The 18,846-nt window shown below is 46.0% G+C and overlaps 1 protein-coding gene across 6 annotated transcripts in view; it reads left to right on the top strand.

Annotated features, from left to right (window-relative positions):
- The window catches only part of LOC106858400 (uncharacterized), a 39,729-nt gene that overhangs the window by 19,053 nt on the left and 1,830 nt on the right, over positions 1 to 18,846 (top strand). For 3 of the 6 annotated variants that reach the window (XM_088176339.1, XM_088176340.1, XM_088176338.1), the window contains 3 exons: positions 1,357 to 1,509; positions 2,284 to 2,406; positions 3,577 to 5,022. In XM_088176339.1, coding sequence (XP_088032465.1) covers positions 1,357 to 1,509; positions 2,284 to 2,406; positions 3,577 to 3,701 — 401 coding nt within the window. In that variant the 3' untranslated portion in view covers positions 3,702 to 5,022. Of the gene's footprint in view, positions 1 to 1,356; positions 1,510 to 2,186; positions 2,407 to 3,576; positions 5,023 to 18,846 lie in introns of those variants that run through there. The other 3 variants (XM_088176341.1, XM_088176342.1, XM_088176343.1) reach the window with 3 other exon arrangements.

Raw genomic sequence — 18,846 nt, 5'->3', positions numbered from 1 at the left:
TTCTGGGTAAGAAATGGAACTGTTCTCTATTTGGGCAGATAGCAAGGCTTATGAGTGAATAAACTGGAATGAATGGGTTTCTTCTGTGAGAAAAGTAATGAAGTAATTCACAATAGTAAAATGAGTTATATCAGGTCAAACACTTCTTGAAATTACAGTAGCTGAGATTCAGATAAATGTGTTCCTCTGATTTATAATATACTGTTTTTATTATGTTTCTATTTTTGGTAACGGCGTTTCCCATGGTGAAATTCTGTGCTATGTTGCAATGTGTGAGTCCCTCCTGCTTCAGCCAGAACACACCCAGAGCCCGGTCCAGCCTCAAGAGCTGCTCTGTGCTGCTCTTCTGTCCAATTCAAACACCCAAGATGCTCACTAGACTGCCAAAATCAGGGATTCAAACACCTGTCAGTACATGGAGCAAGTGGCTCCACGAGGGCAGCACTTCCTCATGGTGGCTCAGGTTGTAGGGTGTGACTTAGTTGAGCTCCATCCGAGGCAGGGACGTTTCTGTCTGTAGTTGGTTCTCTGAGAGCAGCTTGTATCACCTCTCCAGTTAGGGTTAGAGCATCCTTTGTAATTTTCTTACTGTCAGAAGAAAACAAAGAAAGAGAGTTCTCCCCTCTGTATGCCTGTATTTAGCCTAACAATTTCACTTGTATTTCTTTTCTGGCTATCATAAAATATTTCTCTCCTGTATTGATGCTCACCACTGCAAAAGATGGACATGCTGTCCCTGCTGTGTAAGACTTTGGTGACACTGAAACCTTCACAGTGAAATCTGGGAATGTCTATAAACAGGGATGCCTGTATCCCTTGAGAGGGGAGGGGGTGGATGTAGAGGTGAAGGTAGGAGGGAGTTTTCCAGACTCCCTTGGAAGAAGAATAAGCTCTATAATGGCACAGTGGGGTGCAGGGTTGGTAGGAGATGCACTCCAGGGTCTTGGAGATTTACTCGGCTCCTGGGTTTGCTTGTTCCCCTTCTTTGGTTCCTGTGGGTAAAAGGCAGCTGCCAAAATTTTGAATGGATTTTTATTGCATAAAGGTAATGATAAGCTTTTTACAGATGTTTTGTTATTTGTAATTGCATGTGAAAACTTTCTTACCGTCTTCAAACCTTTCCATTCTTGATTCCCAGAGCAACTCATCAACTTTGAGAAAGAAATCTAATGATAATGGTTGATTTGGGTTGTTTGGGAATGCAGCATCTCCAACTCATAGCTGTCATAGGAATCTTAAACACCTGGTGCAACATGATCCACTTTTTAAATGTACAAACCTCTTGAACATCTTTAGCCTTTCACTGAAAAATCTTCTACATGATTCATATTTATAATCAAAACTTTTTACTTTCAGCTTTCTCAGAAAATGGAAGAGGTGGCATCAGTTCTGAGAAGACTATTTACTGTGAAGCAGAGACAGATACCAGGAAACACAACCCTGTCTTGAATTGCTTCTATGCTCCAAAGCCAAGTCCAAAACACAACACAACATTTGCTGGCATTAGAGGTGAGGAAATTCAAGGTTAATCTCTTCTTGTTTGTTTGCCTTTTGCTTTGAGAGGGTTTTTTCCAGATAGTTTGATGTGAACAGAGTTCTGCATGGGTGGGGAGATGTCCTGTACATTCATAACTTGAATCCACGCATGCTGCAGCCATCCAGGCTCAGAGACTTTGCCTTGGCAAATGGACAGGCCCAGTCCTGCACAGAGATGTCCACAGGCCCAGTTTCCTGTAATGATCTAGTGACAGGCACAGGGATGCTGAGGGAAGGGGGCACATGATGGGTGTGCAACAAGTTCCCAAGAATTGACCTTGTCTGTAAGTGCTAAATAAGACTTTGCCTCCAGACTAAGAGGACATTTGTCAACTAAAGATTTGAATTTATATCTTCAAATTTCTTTCATGGTAGAAACCCCTGTCATCTTCCTTAGGTCATGGACAAAAGGATTTTTAAAAACCGTTCAAAATGGATTTGCTTATTGGAACACTTCATCAAGAATGGGTCTCACGCCACTTCTTGGTTGTTTCAGATGAGATTGATGTTCAAAGGTATCTGTAGTGATGAGGTGACAAGAACTTGCTTTGCATGTTGCTAAAGTGAGCATTATGCCAGGTACCTTCTGTAAGATATGATGAGCCAGAGGCTCTTTGTTCCCTCATTCACCTGTTCCTTCTCTTTATCAGATGGAGCCAGTTCCTTTGTGTGGTGCTTGAGAGGCAGTTCATGGCTTGGCACTCCAGCTTGCTTCACTTGGATGCTCTGTTTTCTTCTACTCTACAGGTAATCCTGAAGGTCTCAGCAGCAACACGAACAGCAATGGATGGTTGATAGGCATCTTTGTTGCATTTAGTGTTGTCACAGGATGTGGCATCCTGTATCACTGCTTGCGGCGGCGTGGCCAAGGTACAGTCTGACAAATTGTGTGCTGCCTGTGTGTCCCACACCTAGAAATGGAAAAAGCACAAAGGGTTTTTCTCCTGGATCTCTACTCCATTCAGTTCATGCTTCATGATCTTCACTGCGCTGACAGCTGGAATGAACTCTCCTCCCATGGCTGCTGTGACACTGCCCATGCAGTGGCTTTGTTATGAAAAATAAGCACAGAAGGCATTTTCTCTCTGCTTCCTCCTGAAACAAGGGGGAAGCACTGGCAGGGCCGAGAAATGACAGGGCTCAGCCTTCCCTCCATGGGATCCTGTTCCTTGGAGCAGTCCCAGACTGCAGCATTGCTGTGCAGCTTCCCAGGCAGTGAGAGATGTGTCCCAGCCAGGACACTGATGCACATCCAGGCATGGGCTGACAGGGCCTTCAGGACAGTGGTTCCCTCTCTCAGCCCTGCCCAATGCAGAGCCAGCTTTTATTTAATAACGAGTATATCCCTAAATGCGTCCAGGAGGGAAATTTGTTTTGCAAACCAGTATGCATGGAGAGAGGTGGATGGGCTCTGTGGAGTCTGGTACAGACACTTCTTGAGCTGCCATTCAGCTTTCCCCCTCCACCCTGTGTCCATGGTCTCCAGTGTTTTTGGCACCTTGTGTATGCCCGAGGCTGGGACTCCTCTCATATCCTGAACTGGTCCATCCCCTAGAAACTGATGCTGGTTGTTTCCTTCTGAGAGTGAAAGGATTACATTTCCAAGTCTGAATTTGCTTCAAGAGGAGTTGCACAAGTGCAACAAAGGCACACAAAACCAGTGTCACTGTTGTTGTCACATCAGTAGATGAATGGATATATTGGTGTGAGGGGTAAGAAATTTACCAGTAATGACTGCCCTGGGGTCCTGTCCTGGGGTGCAAGGTCCAGTGAAGTGTCAGGTCTGTTCCAGAGCCCCTCTAAGGCAGGGGTGATGGGTCAGAGCATCAGGGCCGGGTCACAGCACAGCCTCGAACCCTCGTTCATAGGCATGAAGCTGCCTGCTTTGTGGAGCTAGGGGTGGCTCAGTTCAGGTGGGAGAGGGGAGGTGCCTGGAGGACTTCACAAATACAAGCATTTTGTTTATAATTCTAACTGGAATCTACCAGTTTCTTTGGTGAAGTCACAGATTTTTTTTTTTTTTTTTTTTCAATTCTGCAGCTTGTAGGAAAGATGGACAGACTTCTGACAGAGAAAATCTCCCACTAGATGGAACACTATCTACAAGTGAGGAAACCTCTCTGCCAGGAGCATCCTCCTCCTTCCTCTCTCAGGGTGTACAGTAGCCATCTGAACACAGACTGATTTTCCATGAGAACTTCTGATCTTGTATTCACAAATTGTTGTGTTTTCACAAATGTACCTTCACCACTGCCACACCTTCCCAAAGCACTGTGACTCTTGTCCAGCTCCAGGCCTTTGTGAGCAGCACCAGGAGCCCCCATCCTCTGCTGGTGCCTGGCTGCACACAGCAGGCACCCCAGGGTGTGTGGCTGGCTCAGCAGCAGGAGCTGAAACCAGCTGGATTCTCTCTGTGACTGAAAGTGTGAACTGCTCTGCAACGCTTCCCATGCCCTCTGCGTGGCTTTCATTGCTAATTCCACAGCAGCACCCAGGGGTCTGTATGGTTTTAATTCTCAGGCCATCTCTGGGTTCACCAAAGCCTTTTGCACAGCTGGCTGGTTGGTCGAACTGGAAGAGTTTGTTTTTTTGAAGAGATTTTTTATTTTTCCCGACCTGCAGGCTGAGGATATGTCTGTGTGTTTGTTCCTGTGCAGGGGTTGGTGGGAGGCTGTGTCGAGCTCCCTCAGGAATGGCTTTGGGTCACAGAGGCCTTGGCCTCCCCCCAGGCTGAACAGAGCTCTGGTATCAGTCTTCCTGACAAATCAGGCAAGTTTAGACAGTGTGCAATGAATCCAGCCTCTCAGGAATCCCTTTGGGTTCTTGTTGTCTTTAAATCATTGCCCATTCCCACTTGATTTGAATAAACCCTCAGCTTTTGCATTGGACTGAATTTAGTGTCAGACTGTTGAGGAAAAATCAGTGGCAGCACAAGTGGAAAAGCAGATCCCTGAAGCCACGTCAATGTTTGCTGAATCATTTTTCCGTGGTTTAGTTCCCCATGAACCTGTAGCTGAAACTTCCAGCCAGAAATCCCAAAGGATGTAGGATGTTGTTTCCCTCTTGAGCTTTGCTACAGTCAAATCAAATAGGAAAGGTTCTTAATGTAAAAGATCCAGTTAATCTTAAGAATTAAATTTTAGCAAGATAGATGGACCTCTCTACTTAAATTTAGCTGTTGTTTGGCAAAGGATACCAATGCTTTTATGGGTTGGAATGCATTTTTTTCCCCAATCAGGGCTTTGCTCTCATATTTTTAACTCAGTTCTCATCTGATTTGATGCCAATTTTCAGCTTCTATGTGGTGGAGTGCAATCAAATATTCCTGAAGGGTTGACAGTCCAGGTATTCCAAGGCTAGGTATTCTACTGAGTTTTTGCTATTGATGATCCTATTGTCAGCTGTATAATATCATGAGGAATGTTATTATTACTCAATAAAGCAAATCTAAGGTTGCCTGTGAAAAGGCCAGGCTGAATGAACTAAGAACTAGAAGGAAAAAGACTTTTCCTCTTCTGTAGCATCTTATCACAATTGCATTTCCATTTTTTTCCCCTCAACAAAACTGCTGGTAGCTTTTGACAGAGCAGAGCTGTGTAAGGGGAGTGAGTGACACATCTGCTGGAGCTGCATTCACTTTGCCACTGCAGCCCCATGCTGAGACTGGGTCACACTCTGGGACAGGTGACCTGAGGTGTGGCTAGAGCAATTGCTCTACAGCTTTTTTGGCTGTCAGTCTGTGCTTTGAGGAGGCAAGGAGGAGAGGGAGGTCTATGGTATAGGATAAAAGGATTTATTGCTCTGGCGAATTTGGTGGCAAAAGACAAAAATGCGAGGGTGCAACAGTGGAAAGATGGGGGAGGTTCAGGAGGGAGGGTCTGAATCTTCAGCAAATTGGAGAAATTCTGGGGAGGGGTAAAAGGCAGGGTTCACAAAAGCATTGCCCGAAGAGGGAGATGGGGCAGAAGTTGGGTCCCGTGGACTAATGAAAGGCCCACTTTTAGGGGGTGTCTGAAGGGGAATTCCTGGCAGGGGGTTGGCACAAAGTGGGCTTGACAGGGCATTCAGGGTAGATTGGCAAGGTGGGTGGGAGGGTGTGGTGCTACCACACAGAGAGAGAGGGAGAGACTCACCCCTGACTCCGTGCAAGTTGAGCAGCAAAAGACCTCTTTATTTATATTATGTGTCTATTTATAGCATCCTAACAATGAGCATGGATTGGACAGTGATGATGAGACCTCTTGACTTCCTTGGTTCCCTCATGTCCATCAATGCTCTCTTCCTCCAAAGAGGAATGCAAAACAATCATTGTTTAGAAGAGAGTGAGAAAGTGTAAAAAGAATCTGTCAACATTAGAAGGCTGAAACACCAGGGCAACAGGTGGGTATAATTTGGACCAAACCATTAACTTGGAGAGAACACACCATTAACCAGAAACACACAACAGCATCTCCCTGTTTTCTGTTTAAGGAGAGTTGTGGCATTGAGGAATAGATTCTGATTGGGGTGCATGTTTCTCCACCAGGACATGTGTGAATACTGCTACATGATTGTCTTCTTTGGTTGGAGAGACAGGATCTTGGATAGTCTTTAAGACAACTTTATTTAGAATGGAAAAGGCAATTAGAGTAAGAAATACAACTAAGAAAATGAACAAAATGGTCCTGATAATAGAAGCCAGCCACCCTGTTAGTCCCCATCCTTTAAACATGGAACTCAGCCAGTCTTTGGTTTCTTGTTTGTCTCCAATGAGTTCTTGCATTTTGTTGATGGAAGTGTGGACGCTTTGTTTTTGGATGTTAAGTTAAAGCAAAAGAGGCCTTCAAATTCTTCTCACACATGGCCATGTGCCAAAAGTTGATGGTGAATTGGTTGTGTAGGGTTACTTTCCTGGTTATTTCCTCATCATCTAGTAGGCCACTGAGACCAGTTGATGTTGAATTTCCTTGTTTTGCAACCCAACACTCTAAGTGGCTCAATTCACTTAGAGCTTTTGCTGAGGCTGCCCAGGGCAAAAAGAGGGAGACAGCAGATCTTTTGAGGTGTGACCAATGAAAAATTTTGGAATTGCAGTCTTTGTCTAAATCCTTAATACTTTGCTCTTGGATGACTGAAACATTCTTTTTGTTTTGCCAATTCATAATTTGGATTTTGTTGTGAGAAAACAGCGATGGCCACCCCAAAGCACGTGGGCCTCCGAGAAGGTGAGAGGGGATTCCTGCCCACCCCCAATTACCACAAATTAACAAGGTGTCTTTGTCTAACTTTAGGGGATGGCAATTTTTGGTGGAAGCCATTTTTATATGGCTGATTGCTTGGCACCAATTGGAAGCAATGTATTCTTTTTTAAACTGAATAACTGAAACAAGTTCTTTTTTGTGGTGTGACTGACACACAAACTGAATGCAATAAGGGGAAAAGGAGGATCCCAAAATTTAAATCTCTTGGGTTTCTTCCTTAGCTACAGGTAATTTCTTGATCCAATTTCTCCATAAAATAAGAGGTTTTGCATGGACATTTTTATGGAGTGAATGTTACTATATGAACAGGAAAGTTTGGTGGGGTTTTTGGGAGTTGATCCCTGTGTGTAGGGTTTAAGCATTGTGGGTATTTGTTAGGCTTAAATGGAATCCCCACCAGGCAGGTTGACAATGGGTTATCAGTGGCTGCCATGGACAGGCACGTGTGATCTTGCTTTAGGGCCTGGGCTAGGGTGACCCACACATCCTTTCTTGACTGAAGGATGATCCACGCTTCTGAGGACTGGCACAGGAGAGTCAGGATCCAAATGGCATTTAAAAACATGTTCTCTGCCCCAGAGAACATTTTAGGGTGAGTGTGCTGATTAAAGAAACAGGATGGTGTTTTCCTGGGGAGGGAAATCAGAGACAGAGTCAACATTAATTAAAGACATCTGACACATCATTGGGAAAAGGAACAGTCAGGGACAACTTGACACAGTCAACTAGGGGATTGAGTTCTCTGGTTCCTTGGTGCTGGTGCCTGCAGAGGAAAGCCACAGCTACATCTTTGGTGGAATGGCCTGATTGTGGCACGGACTTGGGGTGTGCCTTGTGACCCCCTTTTGAGGGACCCATCTCAACCTGGAGGGCCTGGACACACACACATACCTGTGACCCCAGGTGATGAACTCAAATGGGCCCCCTACTTTTGCTGTCTCAGGATTTTTCACTAAAACTGGGGGGTGTTCTTGCAGCTTCAGCTGTGTGTTATTGTTGAAATGCCAGGGAACAGGTGGGTTCAGGTGTTCCAATGAGCAGTTAAAAAATTGGTGGGAAACAACACCTTATAGAGCTTAATTTATGGTGGAGCACTGGTGGTATTGCTCTGCTGCTGCTCTAGGACCCTCTTGAGCAACTGATGTGTTCACTCAATGACCTGTGGGTGAGTGGGGGATGCTTGTTTTATATTTCACTCCCCATTTCTGCAGGAACCTCCCGGAAGGCCTTGGAGGTATATGTGGGACCGTTATCCATTATAATTTCTTTAGGAGTTCCCAACACAGAGAAGGTCTGCACGAGGTGTTTCTGTGCATCTGTGGTCTTCTCTCCCGTGTGGGCAGAAGCATAGACCACTCTGGAGAAAGTATCTACTGAAATATGGACGTGTTTCAGCCTGCTGAACTGTGGGATGTGAGTCACGTCCATCTGCCATAACTCTCAACTGAGGTCTCTTGGCTTTACACCAGACCTCGAGGTCAGTACTGTGTACCTTTGGCAACTGGGACATGTAGCTATGACAGCTTGGGCCTGGTCCCGTGTTAGATGGAATTGGTGTAGCAGGCCAGGCACATTTTGATGGAATTGTTGATGGCTCAGCTTTGCCTGCTGAAAGATGTCTGGCAGGTTGACCATCTTGGCCGGGGTGGCCAGGGCATCTGTGCTGCTGTTCCCCTCCATGATGGAACCTGGCAGGTCAGTGTGTGACCTCACATGTGTCACACAGAAAGATTCCTCTCGATGGGAAACAATAGAGATTAATTTTGATAGCAACCTGAAGTGGTTGAGGTTAGAGATTTCCTTTAGAACAGCATTCTTGGCTCTAGTTACTACTCCTGCTATGTAAGCCAAATTGGTGACTCAATTAAAATACTCAGAAAACCTCTCGAAGGCTCTGATGACTGCAACTAACTCAGCAATTTGAGGGGAGCCCCCAACTTCTTTAACATCTGTCTCCCATTGCTGAGTTTGAGGATCCTTGCAGGTTATCACTGACTTGTGGGATGCTCCGGATGTATCTGTGAAAAATGTCAGAGCATTGACTGGCTTCCAACTTTGTTTTTCCTTGGGGACTAATTTGAATGCCGAATTAAATAATTTATGTCCAGGATTGTGAATTGAAATTTGTCCTGGGTAGCTATCTAGAGCAAATTACGCCCATATAGCCCATTGCCCATCCAGCCCTTCAGTTTGGGCGACTCTCTTAGATCGTTTGGCTACTTGGGTGCCCCCACTGCCCCGTCCTTTGCCCATCATGGTAAAGAACGATTCCCTCTGTGACCGCCCTCTGGTGGCGGGGATGAGCTTCACATCTGCCCCTGGTCACCTCCACCTCGCGGGAATCCACACTCCATCCAAGGCTTGTTTTCTCTCCAATGACTTCTGCCCGGTAGATGTCTGGTGAAGAATCATCCCCTGGCAGTTCATTCGGCATCGGAATCACCTGGGCAATGATTTGGCCCTGTGGCTTAAAGAAAGGTGGGTGGACACAATGTGCCATGAGAATGAAATCTCTTTGGAAATCATAACATCAGAGCTGGAGGCATTCAATCTCTTGACATACTTACAGTCCAGTCCAGCAAATAAGTCCTTGTCAAGTGGGTCAACCAGCACGACTTGCCAGTGCTTTGATTTGAAGAGTATGTTTTGTGTCACGACTAGCATAAAAGGAGCTTGTGGCTTCCAAAGTTTCTCTGGGTCTCGATTCTGACCTGTTTCATTCCTTTCTACATGTGAAGCAGGCCTGCACTCCCTGCTTAGTTTTTTGGCGGTGGCTCTCCCCCTCCCCTGTGAATTTATTGGTTTATTTTGCCAAAGTTGCCTCTTTGGGCAAACTTTTAGCTATGTGTCCCTCCTGCCCACAGTTAAAGCACAGAAAAGGCTGTTGGTGTATTTTTAGAGTAGCAGCAGCTATTGTCTCCACTCTGTCTCCTTTTTCTTGAGGCTCTGGGATGGTGGCTCTCTTTGTGCAGGCTTCAATTATCAAGTTGAGAGTTGGAGGCTGTTTGAACAGTAAGCCCAGGATGATCTTCTTGTAGATGTCATTAGCATTTGCTTGGGCCACCTCCAGTATTATCTGTTCCTGTAGTGGCCGACTCTCAATCTGCCTCTCCACCTTGACTTGGAGCCTTTTGACAAAATCTATAAAAGCTTCAAGGGGAGGCTGTTTAATATTCACCTAACTTTGCTTGGGTTCCTTTGTGGGCATAAAGATAAAGGCCTTCTCAGCAGCTCCTTTTACCTGTTCTAACACAGGTTGTGGTATTTTTTTGGCTTGTGTTCTAGCTTATGACCCCTTCACCACACAAGTGGTCCATTGAGATACTATTATCTGCAGCAATGGCACAGTCAGGGTTTTGCAAGATCTCAGGAAGGATCTCCTGTAATAATCTCTTCCATGTCCTCTCCCACAACAGATACTCTGTTTGGATTAGGAGACATGCAAACAAATCCCTGATATCATTAGGAACCTAGTGTATTTGAGGAAAAGGTGGGCTTTAGAAGGTCTTGAAAATATTCACTTTTTCTCCCACACTCCTTCTGAGCCTTGCCAAGTTCTTTTTCATGTTGATAATCAAAAGGTTCCACTTAGGAGTTCCTTTTGCTCGTGGATAGGTAACAGGTGCAGCAAAGGGAATGGTCTCCTGTACCAGGTTCTGTATTTGGGCTCATTGCTTCTGGTTCCCATGACATCGTGGGAAGCTGAAGCTGGAAAAGCAGGAGAGCTGCCAGACAAGGAAGGAACAGGGCGGGACAACAACTGGGAGTGCTGTTTACAGGTGACATCGTGGGAACAGATGATGTCATGGGAATGGGAGGTACCTGGGGGGGCAGAGTTTGGGGACAGGAGAGGAGGGAGAGGGGTGTGGGGAGGACAGGGTTAAAGGGATTCTGGAAGAAGAAACACAAGTGTGGGGCCAAGCCATGTGGCTTCCACTATCTTGTGTCTCTTGGGGGACCTTTTGAGTGGCAAGGGAGGACTCAGGGAAAATTCAGGAATCACTTTTGGGGGCAATAACTTGAACTGGAGGATTAACAACCGGGAAAGAGGGGTTTAGGGAAGGCCTTGACAGCCTGGCCATCCCTCTCAAGGGAAGGGCTCTGGGGGGCCAGGGAGTCCATGGCTCTCCTGTGCTGCGTTGCAGTTTGCCTGGCACAGACCTCCCGGTGCACTGGACAAGGGTTTGGGGACAGGGAAGCTGGGGGGTTAGTTTGAGCTTTTCTTCCACTTTCCTTTCCTCAATTAACACTGACTAAATTAGTACAAGTAATGAGAAGAATTTAGCATCGAATCCCCTTTATTCATTAACTCTGTTAATTTGTTTACAACTGTATCCAAAAAATGAATGGCTGGTACTTCCTCTAGGGATACCCTTGGAAAGCAGAGGAAAAGCCATTGAACAAACTGATTTAACAACTACTTTGAAAACCTTATTTTCCCACCCAACAACAGCATTCTAACAATTAGGAAATAAGTCCCCATCGGATGTGCTGAAAGTTTTGCACTCATGTGTACAACAAAATCCTCCCTCCACTGCAGCAAAAAGGAACAACTTAAACTGAAGACGAGAGTCCAGGGGCAGTTTAAGGGATAGAGAGTGTTCCACAGCCAACTATCGTGGCCTGTAGGTTCATGGGACCCCCCCCTCCACCCCTGGGGGCAAGGCACCCTTCCCTCAGCTTAACTTGGGGGACGGGGGTACTCACTCTTCTTTCCAGCCCACTGGACAGGGGCTGCAGTGAGAGTCCTCATTCAGGGAAGTGTTCCTTAGGTGTCAGAGGTTGTCATTTCCTCCCCCCAAAAGAACTGCTGGACAAAGCCAGAGGGCTGCACTCTTGGGCAGCTGACAGCCAGAACGTTTTTGGGTTATAATCCACAGTTCATCCGTGGGGTCTGCTCACTGGGCCCCAATGTTGGGCATCAGCTGAAGTCACTATAATTAAAATATAAAATACATAATTTCGAGCAAACCATTAACTTGGGCAGAACCTACCATTAACCAGAAACACCCTGCAACAAGTGAGGAAGGTTTTCTTTGGAAATTGCATTGTATTAAGTTGAGGTATTCAGTTTTAGTGATGTGCAGATTTAATTTCAAGTCTGGACCAGTAGCTGGGGCCAGAGATCTGGACATGCTTTGAGAGGAAAAGTTTTATGGGCACCTCAGTGAGATCAGACAGGAAACACAAGTCACAGACTGATCTTTGTCTCTCATGAACACTCATTCCTTAGCATCTCTTATTTCTGTGGGTGATTATGCAGATTGTTATGTTCAGGGTTATCCCTACTGACTGTTCCACTTTGCCCCTTTGGAGCTCTGTTGTGCTGGTGCACAGCAAAGGTGCCAAATCTCAGGAAAAACAGTGAAAACTTGCTTAACAAGTCTACAGTGTTTATCCTCAGCAAGTGCATTTTCCTATTGAATATACACATAGAGGTGAATATTTCACAGAATCATAGAATGGTTTGTGGTGAAAGTGATCTAAAAGATCATCTTACTTTGTCTTACGGATAAAAAAAGACAAACAAATGATTAAGTGTTATTCCTTTGCTAAATTGTTACACTGAAGGCATATTTTAAGTACTGTTAACTTTGAGTCTTAAGGTTTCAGGTCATTCCTTTTTACCCTTGCCCTCACTGTCCTTTTGGCACACACAGAGTTCTCAGTTCATTTCTGCTTTCATTGACTGGATTTTGTTTATTGCTTGTTTTTACCTCAATGTGTCTTAACCATCCAGTCAGTAGCAGAGTGAACCTTGCCAACAAACTCTGTTGTGCAGGTGCTTAATGTCAAATCTGGATTGTACTGATCCCCTTGCTGGTGATGTTTTGAGAGCTCAAACACTTGGAACAAGTGTTATTTGATCCCTCTGTTCCTTGTTATTCATTGCACAAGTACTTCTTGTTCAGCTTCTTTGGATATTGGGGTCATTGGAGAATGCCAAGGGTCTCATTATACATTCGTATACCTTTGTTTCTCAGTATAGACTGAACTGACACCTTCTGCTGCTGTCTTGCAGACAATCTCTATTATCCAGTTCCCTGACATTATTGTTTCCTAAAAAAAAAAAAACAACAAAGAAACCCAGAAAAAAGGGAAGATGTATTATTCTAGTGAAGTTTGTGTTTTGAGAACCAATAGGATCATCCTGGCACTCCAGAGAGAGAATTAAATTTTCTGTGTGAGTGACAGCAGCCACTTTTTTGCCAAGGCCTTGGAAGCTTGGGAAGGTGCTGAGTTGCTCAGGTCAATGGGCATGAAAGGCACTACAGGAGCCAGGGCAGGCAAGAAATGACATGGCCAGCACAGGGAGAATGAGGTCCAGCCTTACAGAGTGGTTCTGTTGGTGGAGGAGTTGGCTTTGAAACCCACTTTGGTATGAACAGGCCAAGAGAAACTCTAATATTCCAATTTCAATTGCATTTCTTATTTTAGGTAGATGAAATGAACAGTCAAGAGAAGATCTGACAGTGCTTGGGAAGGAGACTCCAGCAAGTTGCTCAATGAATGGTTCAGAAAATGAACATTGAATTGCTGGGCAACTCTTCTTTTCTCGGTGGTCCATTTGGCCAAGATGTGGAATTAGCAAGTCACCATTACTGTTTCCATGGAATTCTTGGATTCTTGTCTAGTGAGTTCAGGGCTTCCTGCTGAGCACCTCAGAGCAGCCAAAGCTGCAGAGAGCTCTGGCAGCAGCAGCAGCACAGGCACTTCGAGTTTGCCTGAGGAGATGGCTGAGATGGAGCTGGAGTGCAGCAGTGCATGCACAGGGCTCCCTCCTTGTTCTGCAAATGCAGGGGTTCAGCTCACAGCCAGGCAGTGCAGTGCATTTCCTTTCCCCAGTTTCTGGCTGCTCTTTGAGACTCCTTGCAGTGAAGAACCAGGAGCAGCAGGTGCTGGCCCAGAGAAAAAGGGGAGGTGTGGATTCATGGGGTGAGGGCCGTTGTCTCCTATACGGGTGCTGTGTGCTGAGGATCCTTGGACTGGGATTGCATAAGTGCTGTCAGTGTCACAGCCCTGGTGCCTGCTGTGACAGGGGAGTGGCGCTGGTGTTTTCTCCCTTATCTGCACGTCAGAGGATACCTGGCGCCGTGTGCTCGGAGATGACATCATGCACTGGGCTTCTGCTGCTTTCTTTAGGATCTGATTGACCTGAAGACTGTCCTGTCAGGCGTGTTTTCCTTCTCTGACAGCAAGTTGATTTTCCAGGAGGAGTCACAGGTTGTTTCAGATGGCAGGGAAGGGTGCAGTGGGTGGCATGGGAGATGTCTGCTCCCATGGGCTGCTTTTAGTTCCTGGCACTCTGCAGCAATCCCGGTTGTTGTGAATGGCACAGGTTTGTTTGGAGCAGAGGCTGCCTGTGAAGTCCATGTTAAAAAGGCTGTGGTGAGAGCCAGGGTGGAAGAGAGTGGTGTGGTGAGAGGATGAACTGTGGACTGGGAGGAAACATTGCTGTTCTTCGATGCAGCTTGAGTTCATGGCAGGCCAGGGCTGGGACTGCTGCTTGTGACTGCCTGGGGGACAGTTTGCATAGGGTGCCAATAAAAAAAAAAATCTGTGTTTCAAAGGCCAAGACAAGGCAAAGGAATCTTATGGCTCTGTGAAGAGATATGGAGCTGAAGGGAAGAGGGGAAGGAGAGGGTCAGGCACTCTCCAGATCACTTTCCTGTTGTAACTTGTGCTGCGTTTACTGAGAGTTAAAATCTGCTTTGATAGTTTGATTTGCCTCCTTGCCACGCCAAGAAACCCCACCCCAAAAAAAGAGAGCAGAAAGCAGCAGATCTTGCCCTTGTCTGTACCCTGTGCTTCCTGACCCTGAACTTGCCACAGACCCTGGGAGCCCTTGCATGGCCAGGTAGTGCCAGACTGGGGAGCAGATCTCCAACCCAGTCACTTCCCATCAGTGCTGCAGCACCTGGGGGGACAGGGTGACTTCCCAGGAGCCTTCTTGGAAGCGCCTGGCAGTTTTTGGAGTGTAATTGTTTGGTTTTTTTTTTCCCATCCTTTATAACTGCAGTTGTGCAGTTACAGCACATACCTTGTTTGCATTTTTCTGTGGCACTGCTGACTCACATTCCAGAGGTGAGAGTTAAAATGCAGCTCCTTCTGACTTTGAGTTATATTAAAGGTGGGAGGAGCCAATGAAATACTTTGTCCTCTGAGATCCCTGTGACTTCTGCATTTCCTCTGGAAGAGGAGATGAATAAACTGGGATTTGGAAAGGCTCCACAGGCACTGTGAGAAGGGAAGAGAAGAGGCATGAAGGCTTCCTTGGACACAAACAGCTTCTGAGGTACTGTCCTCTTCTTTAGAGGGTCCTGTCTTCCACCCTGTTCTCTTACCATTTCTTGCTCTCTTGTTCTGAAGTAGACACTCAAACTTGCATGGAAATGCTGTGGCAGGAGTGAAATTATCAGTGAGCTGCACGTTTTCTCGGTAGGGAAGAACATGTGTTACTGGTGATCTTTGTACCTAAATAACCTATACATGTGTAGCCCACACTGGTAACTTCCAGAGAGCTCTGTGTGAACTCACATGAGTCTGTGAATGCAGAACCCCAACAGGTTCCTGTTGGTACGTTTATATAGAAGTGTGCAGGACCTCAGAAATAATAGAATAAATGTATTAACAGCACTTTCCTCTTCATGTAATTACTGAATTATTTTTTGCATCTCCATTACCCGTCTTTTTTTTTTTCTCCTGTCTCCTTAGCAAGTCTTGCTAATATCTTCTTTTCCAAAAATGCCATCCTGTCATGCTTGCAAATAAGGGAGAATCTGTCAGAAGGGCTGCAGGAGAAATCCCTGTGGTTCTTCTCCTTTCCCAGGAGAAGCTGCCACCCGGGCTGGATCTGACCATGCATTTCTTCAGATCCAAGCTGACTGTGCATTTCCCCAAATCCGACGTGACTAATGAACAATCCAGCCTCATAGCTCTGGGTTAGGATGAAGCAAAGCAGAAACAAAAAATGAAGCATTGGTGGCCAAGATCATTGGTTTTCAAGTAGAAGTTAAACTAGTGAAAGACTTCATTCTACTTAATGTACAGCAGGCAACAAAAAACATGTTGCCTGTCTTTTGTAATGCTCTCTGTGGAAAATTTTTTTAAGATCAAGTGGAGGAAAGCCAAAGTGTGCTTCAGACTTAGGATTTTATGCAGAGATTTCTTAGCTCAACCACAATGTCCTGCTAGTTGCTGTCTCTGAAATGGCTTGAGCTGTGGACACAAACTACCACAAAAATGGTTGATAATTGCCTTCTGGCTAGATCCAAGGGTGTTTCTAAAAGAAAGACCAAGTTATTGTTTGCTCCTTTGACTTGAGCAGCTATTTCCATAAGATCTCCTACATTCAAAATAGAATTTGATGTGACAATAAATCTTCCATCTTAGGCCAAGTGAAGCATTCATTCAGCATAATCCATCTTCCTTAGTTAATTTTGTGGTGTGTTTTGGAAGTGCCATCAAATCAAGCTGTTATTGATGCTCCCCCTGAGGGCTGTGTGCAGGGCCAGTGCCTGGAGGAGCCCGCAGGACGTGGGCACGGAGCCTCCTGCCCAACAGGCTCAGGAGGGATTTCCCTCTCCCTGCAGAAGGTCCTGGTGTCTCCTTGTGCCGTGGGTGAGCCAGAGGTGGCAAGGGCTGCGAGTTTGGCCCTTGCAGGGTGCAGGAGCAGCTGGGCACTGCGAGGGTTCCTGTGCCTCGCTGCCGTGGCCGTGAGCTGGGCTGGAGCAGCTGTCTGGCATTTGGTGTGCGAGCTGTAATCTTTGTGTCTGGACACAGAGAACAGAGACCCTGGGTGCTGAGCACTGCCTTTAATTCCCCCCAGGGAGAAGACTGAGGGAGGAAGCTGCTGAGCCTGGCCTGGCACTGTGGAGGATCTGGGAGAGCTCCATCCCCGCTGGACCTGAGCGCCCCGGGCAGCCCCATGGACTGTCCCCACCTCCTGCACTTGGGATTCCTGCTCCTGGCTCTTGCTGCTCCCCAGCCCAGTGAGTCTCTGTGTTTGAGCTCGGTGCTTTTCCACAGCTCAGCACCTCTGCACTGTTAGGGGAAAGCTCAGCTGGGCCCAGCTAAAACCAAGCCCACCAAACCTCAAAGGTGAGAAGAGAAATGAAGGAGGTGAAGGTCGATGTGTTTGACCTGTGACAATCACCTCCTTCGGGAGGGGTGACTGCTTGGGTCTGTCTGATGTCAGATGAGGTGAGTCCTCTCCCAAAGGACTGACTTTCCCAGCAGAGTCTGAGGGGGACACCTGGGACACTGCACCCAGAGCGGGCAATGGGCAGCTGAGCCCTGAACTGGAGTGGAGTTGGGACGTGGCAGCGTGTTGGAGGGACCCCTGGTGGGATTGTGGCAAGGAGTTTGGGAAGGAAAGAGGACAAGAAGAGATGAGCTCAGCAAGAGAAATGTCTTTCAACTGCCAGCTTCCCACTTAAAAAGACAGTGGAAACAGTGGGGGAAATCTGTCATATTTCTACCCCACAAATTATCTTGGGAACTGGCCCTAATACTGTATAGAACTTGCCCATTGGCAGACAATGTTTCTGAGGCCTTGACTGAGCTTTTCCACCAAAACCCATCCTGTTCTCTGACGCTCAACCTCTGGGTAGGAAATCGGTAGAAAATGTTTTTTTCTCTGTTTTCTGATTTAGATGTTGCGCTGTTCAATGTTGGCTCTGCTGTAGGGACAGAAAACTATTATACACCTCAGGAAATCTACTGCTGTATGAACTGCAAGAACTTCTCATATGACTCTGGGGCAAACAATTTTGGAAAGCTTAAATACACTAAAACACAAAACAACGCATCTTCAGAAGTAATACATTTAATGTTCAATAAAACACACATTGCTATTTGCTTTGACGAACGAAATTCCGATCATGAAGGACATTATAAGCTCATCTTGCGGAAACCTGAGGGATCAGGAGAATCGTGTGGCATCCCAAGTTCTGGAGGTATGTTGTGCTGGGAGCCTGGTTATTGATGAAAATATATTTCTGGGTAGGAAATGGAACTGTTCTCTATTTGGGCAGATAGCAAGGCTTATGAGTGAATAAACTGGAATGAATGAGCTTCTGTGAAAAAAAGTCATAAAGTAATTCTCAGAAGGAAATTGAGTTATTTCAGGTCAAACACTGCTTAAAACTAAGTGAGATTGAGATAGCCACGTGTTACTCTGGTTTAGAAATATACATTTTTATTTAGATTTTTTTGGTAACAGCATTTCCCATGGTGAAATTCTGTGCTATGTTGCAATGTGTGAGTCCCTCCTGCTTCAGCCAGAACACGCCCAGAGCCCGGTCCAGCCTCAAGAGCTGCTCTGTGCTGCTCTTCTGTCCAATTCAAACACCCAAGATGCTCACTAGACTGCCAAAATCAGGGATTCAAACGCCTGTCAGTACATGGAGCAAGTGGCTCCACGAGGGCAGCACTTCCTCATGGTGGCTCAGGTTGTAGGGTGTGACTTAGTTGAGCTCCATCCGAGGCAGGGACGTTTCTGTCTGTAGTTGGTTCTCTGAGAGCAGCTTGTATCACCTCTCCAGTTAGGGTTAGAGCATCCTTTGTAATTTTCTTACTGTCAGAAGAAAACAAAGAAAGAGAGTTCTCCCCTCTGTATGCCTGTATTTAGCCTAACAATTTCACTTGTATTTCTTTTCTGGCTACCATAAAATATTTCTCTCCTGTATTGATGCTCACCACTGCAAAAGATGGACATGGTGTCCCTGCTGTGTAAGACTTTGGTGACACTGAAACCTTCACAGTGAAATCTGGGAATGTCTATAAACAGGGATGCCTGTATCCCTTGAGAGGGGAGGGGGTGGATGTAGAGGTGAAGGTAGGAGGGAGTTTTCCAGACTCCCTTGGAAGAAGAATAAGCTCTATAATGGCACAGTGGGGTGCAGGGTTGGTAGGAGATGCACTCCAGGGTCTTGGAGATTTACTCGGCTCCTGGGTTTGCTTGTTCCCCTTCTTTGGTTCCTGTGGGTAAAAGGCAGCTGCCAAAATTTTGAATGGATTTTTATTGCATAAAGGTAATGATAAGCTTTTTACAGATGTTTTGTTATTT

The sequence above is a fragment of the Sturnus vulgaris genome, chromosome 20, assembly GCF_052056855.1.
Source record: "Sturnus vulgaris isolate bStuVul1 chromosome 20, bStuVul1.hap1, whole genome shotgun sequence".
NCBI lineage: Eukaryota > Metazoa > Chordata > Aves > Passeriformes > Sturnidae > Sturnus > Sturnus vulgaris.
The sequence above is the reverse complement of the archived record's forward strand: the minus strand, read 5'-3'. Positions and strand labels throughout refer to the sequence as shown.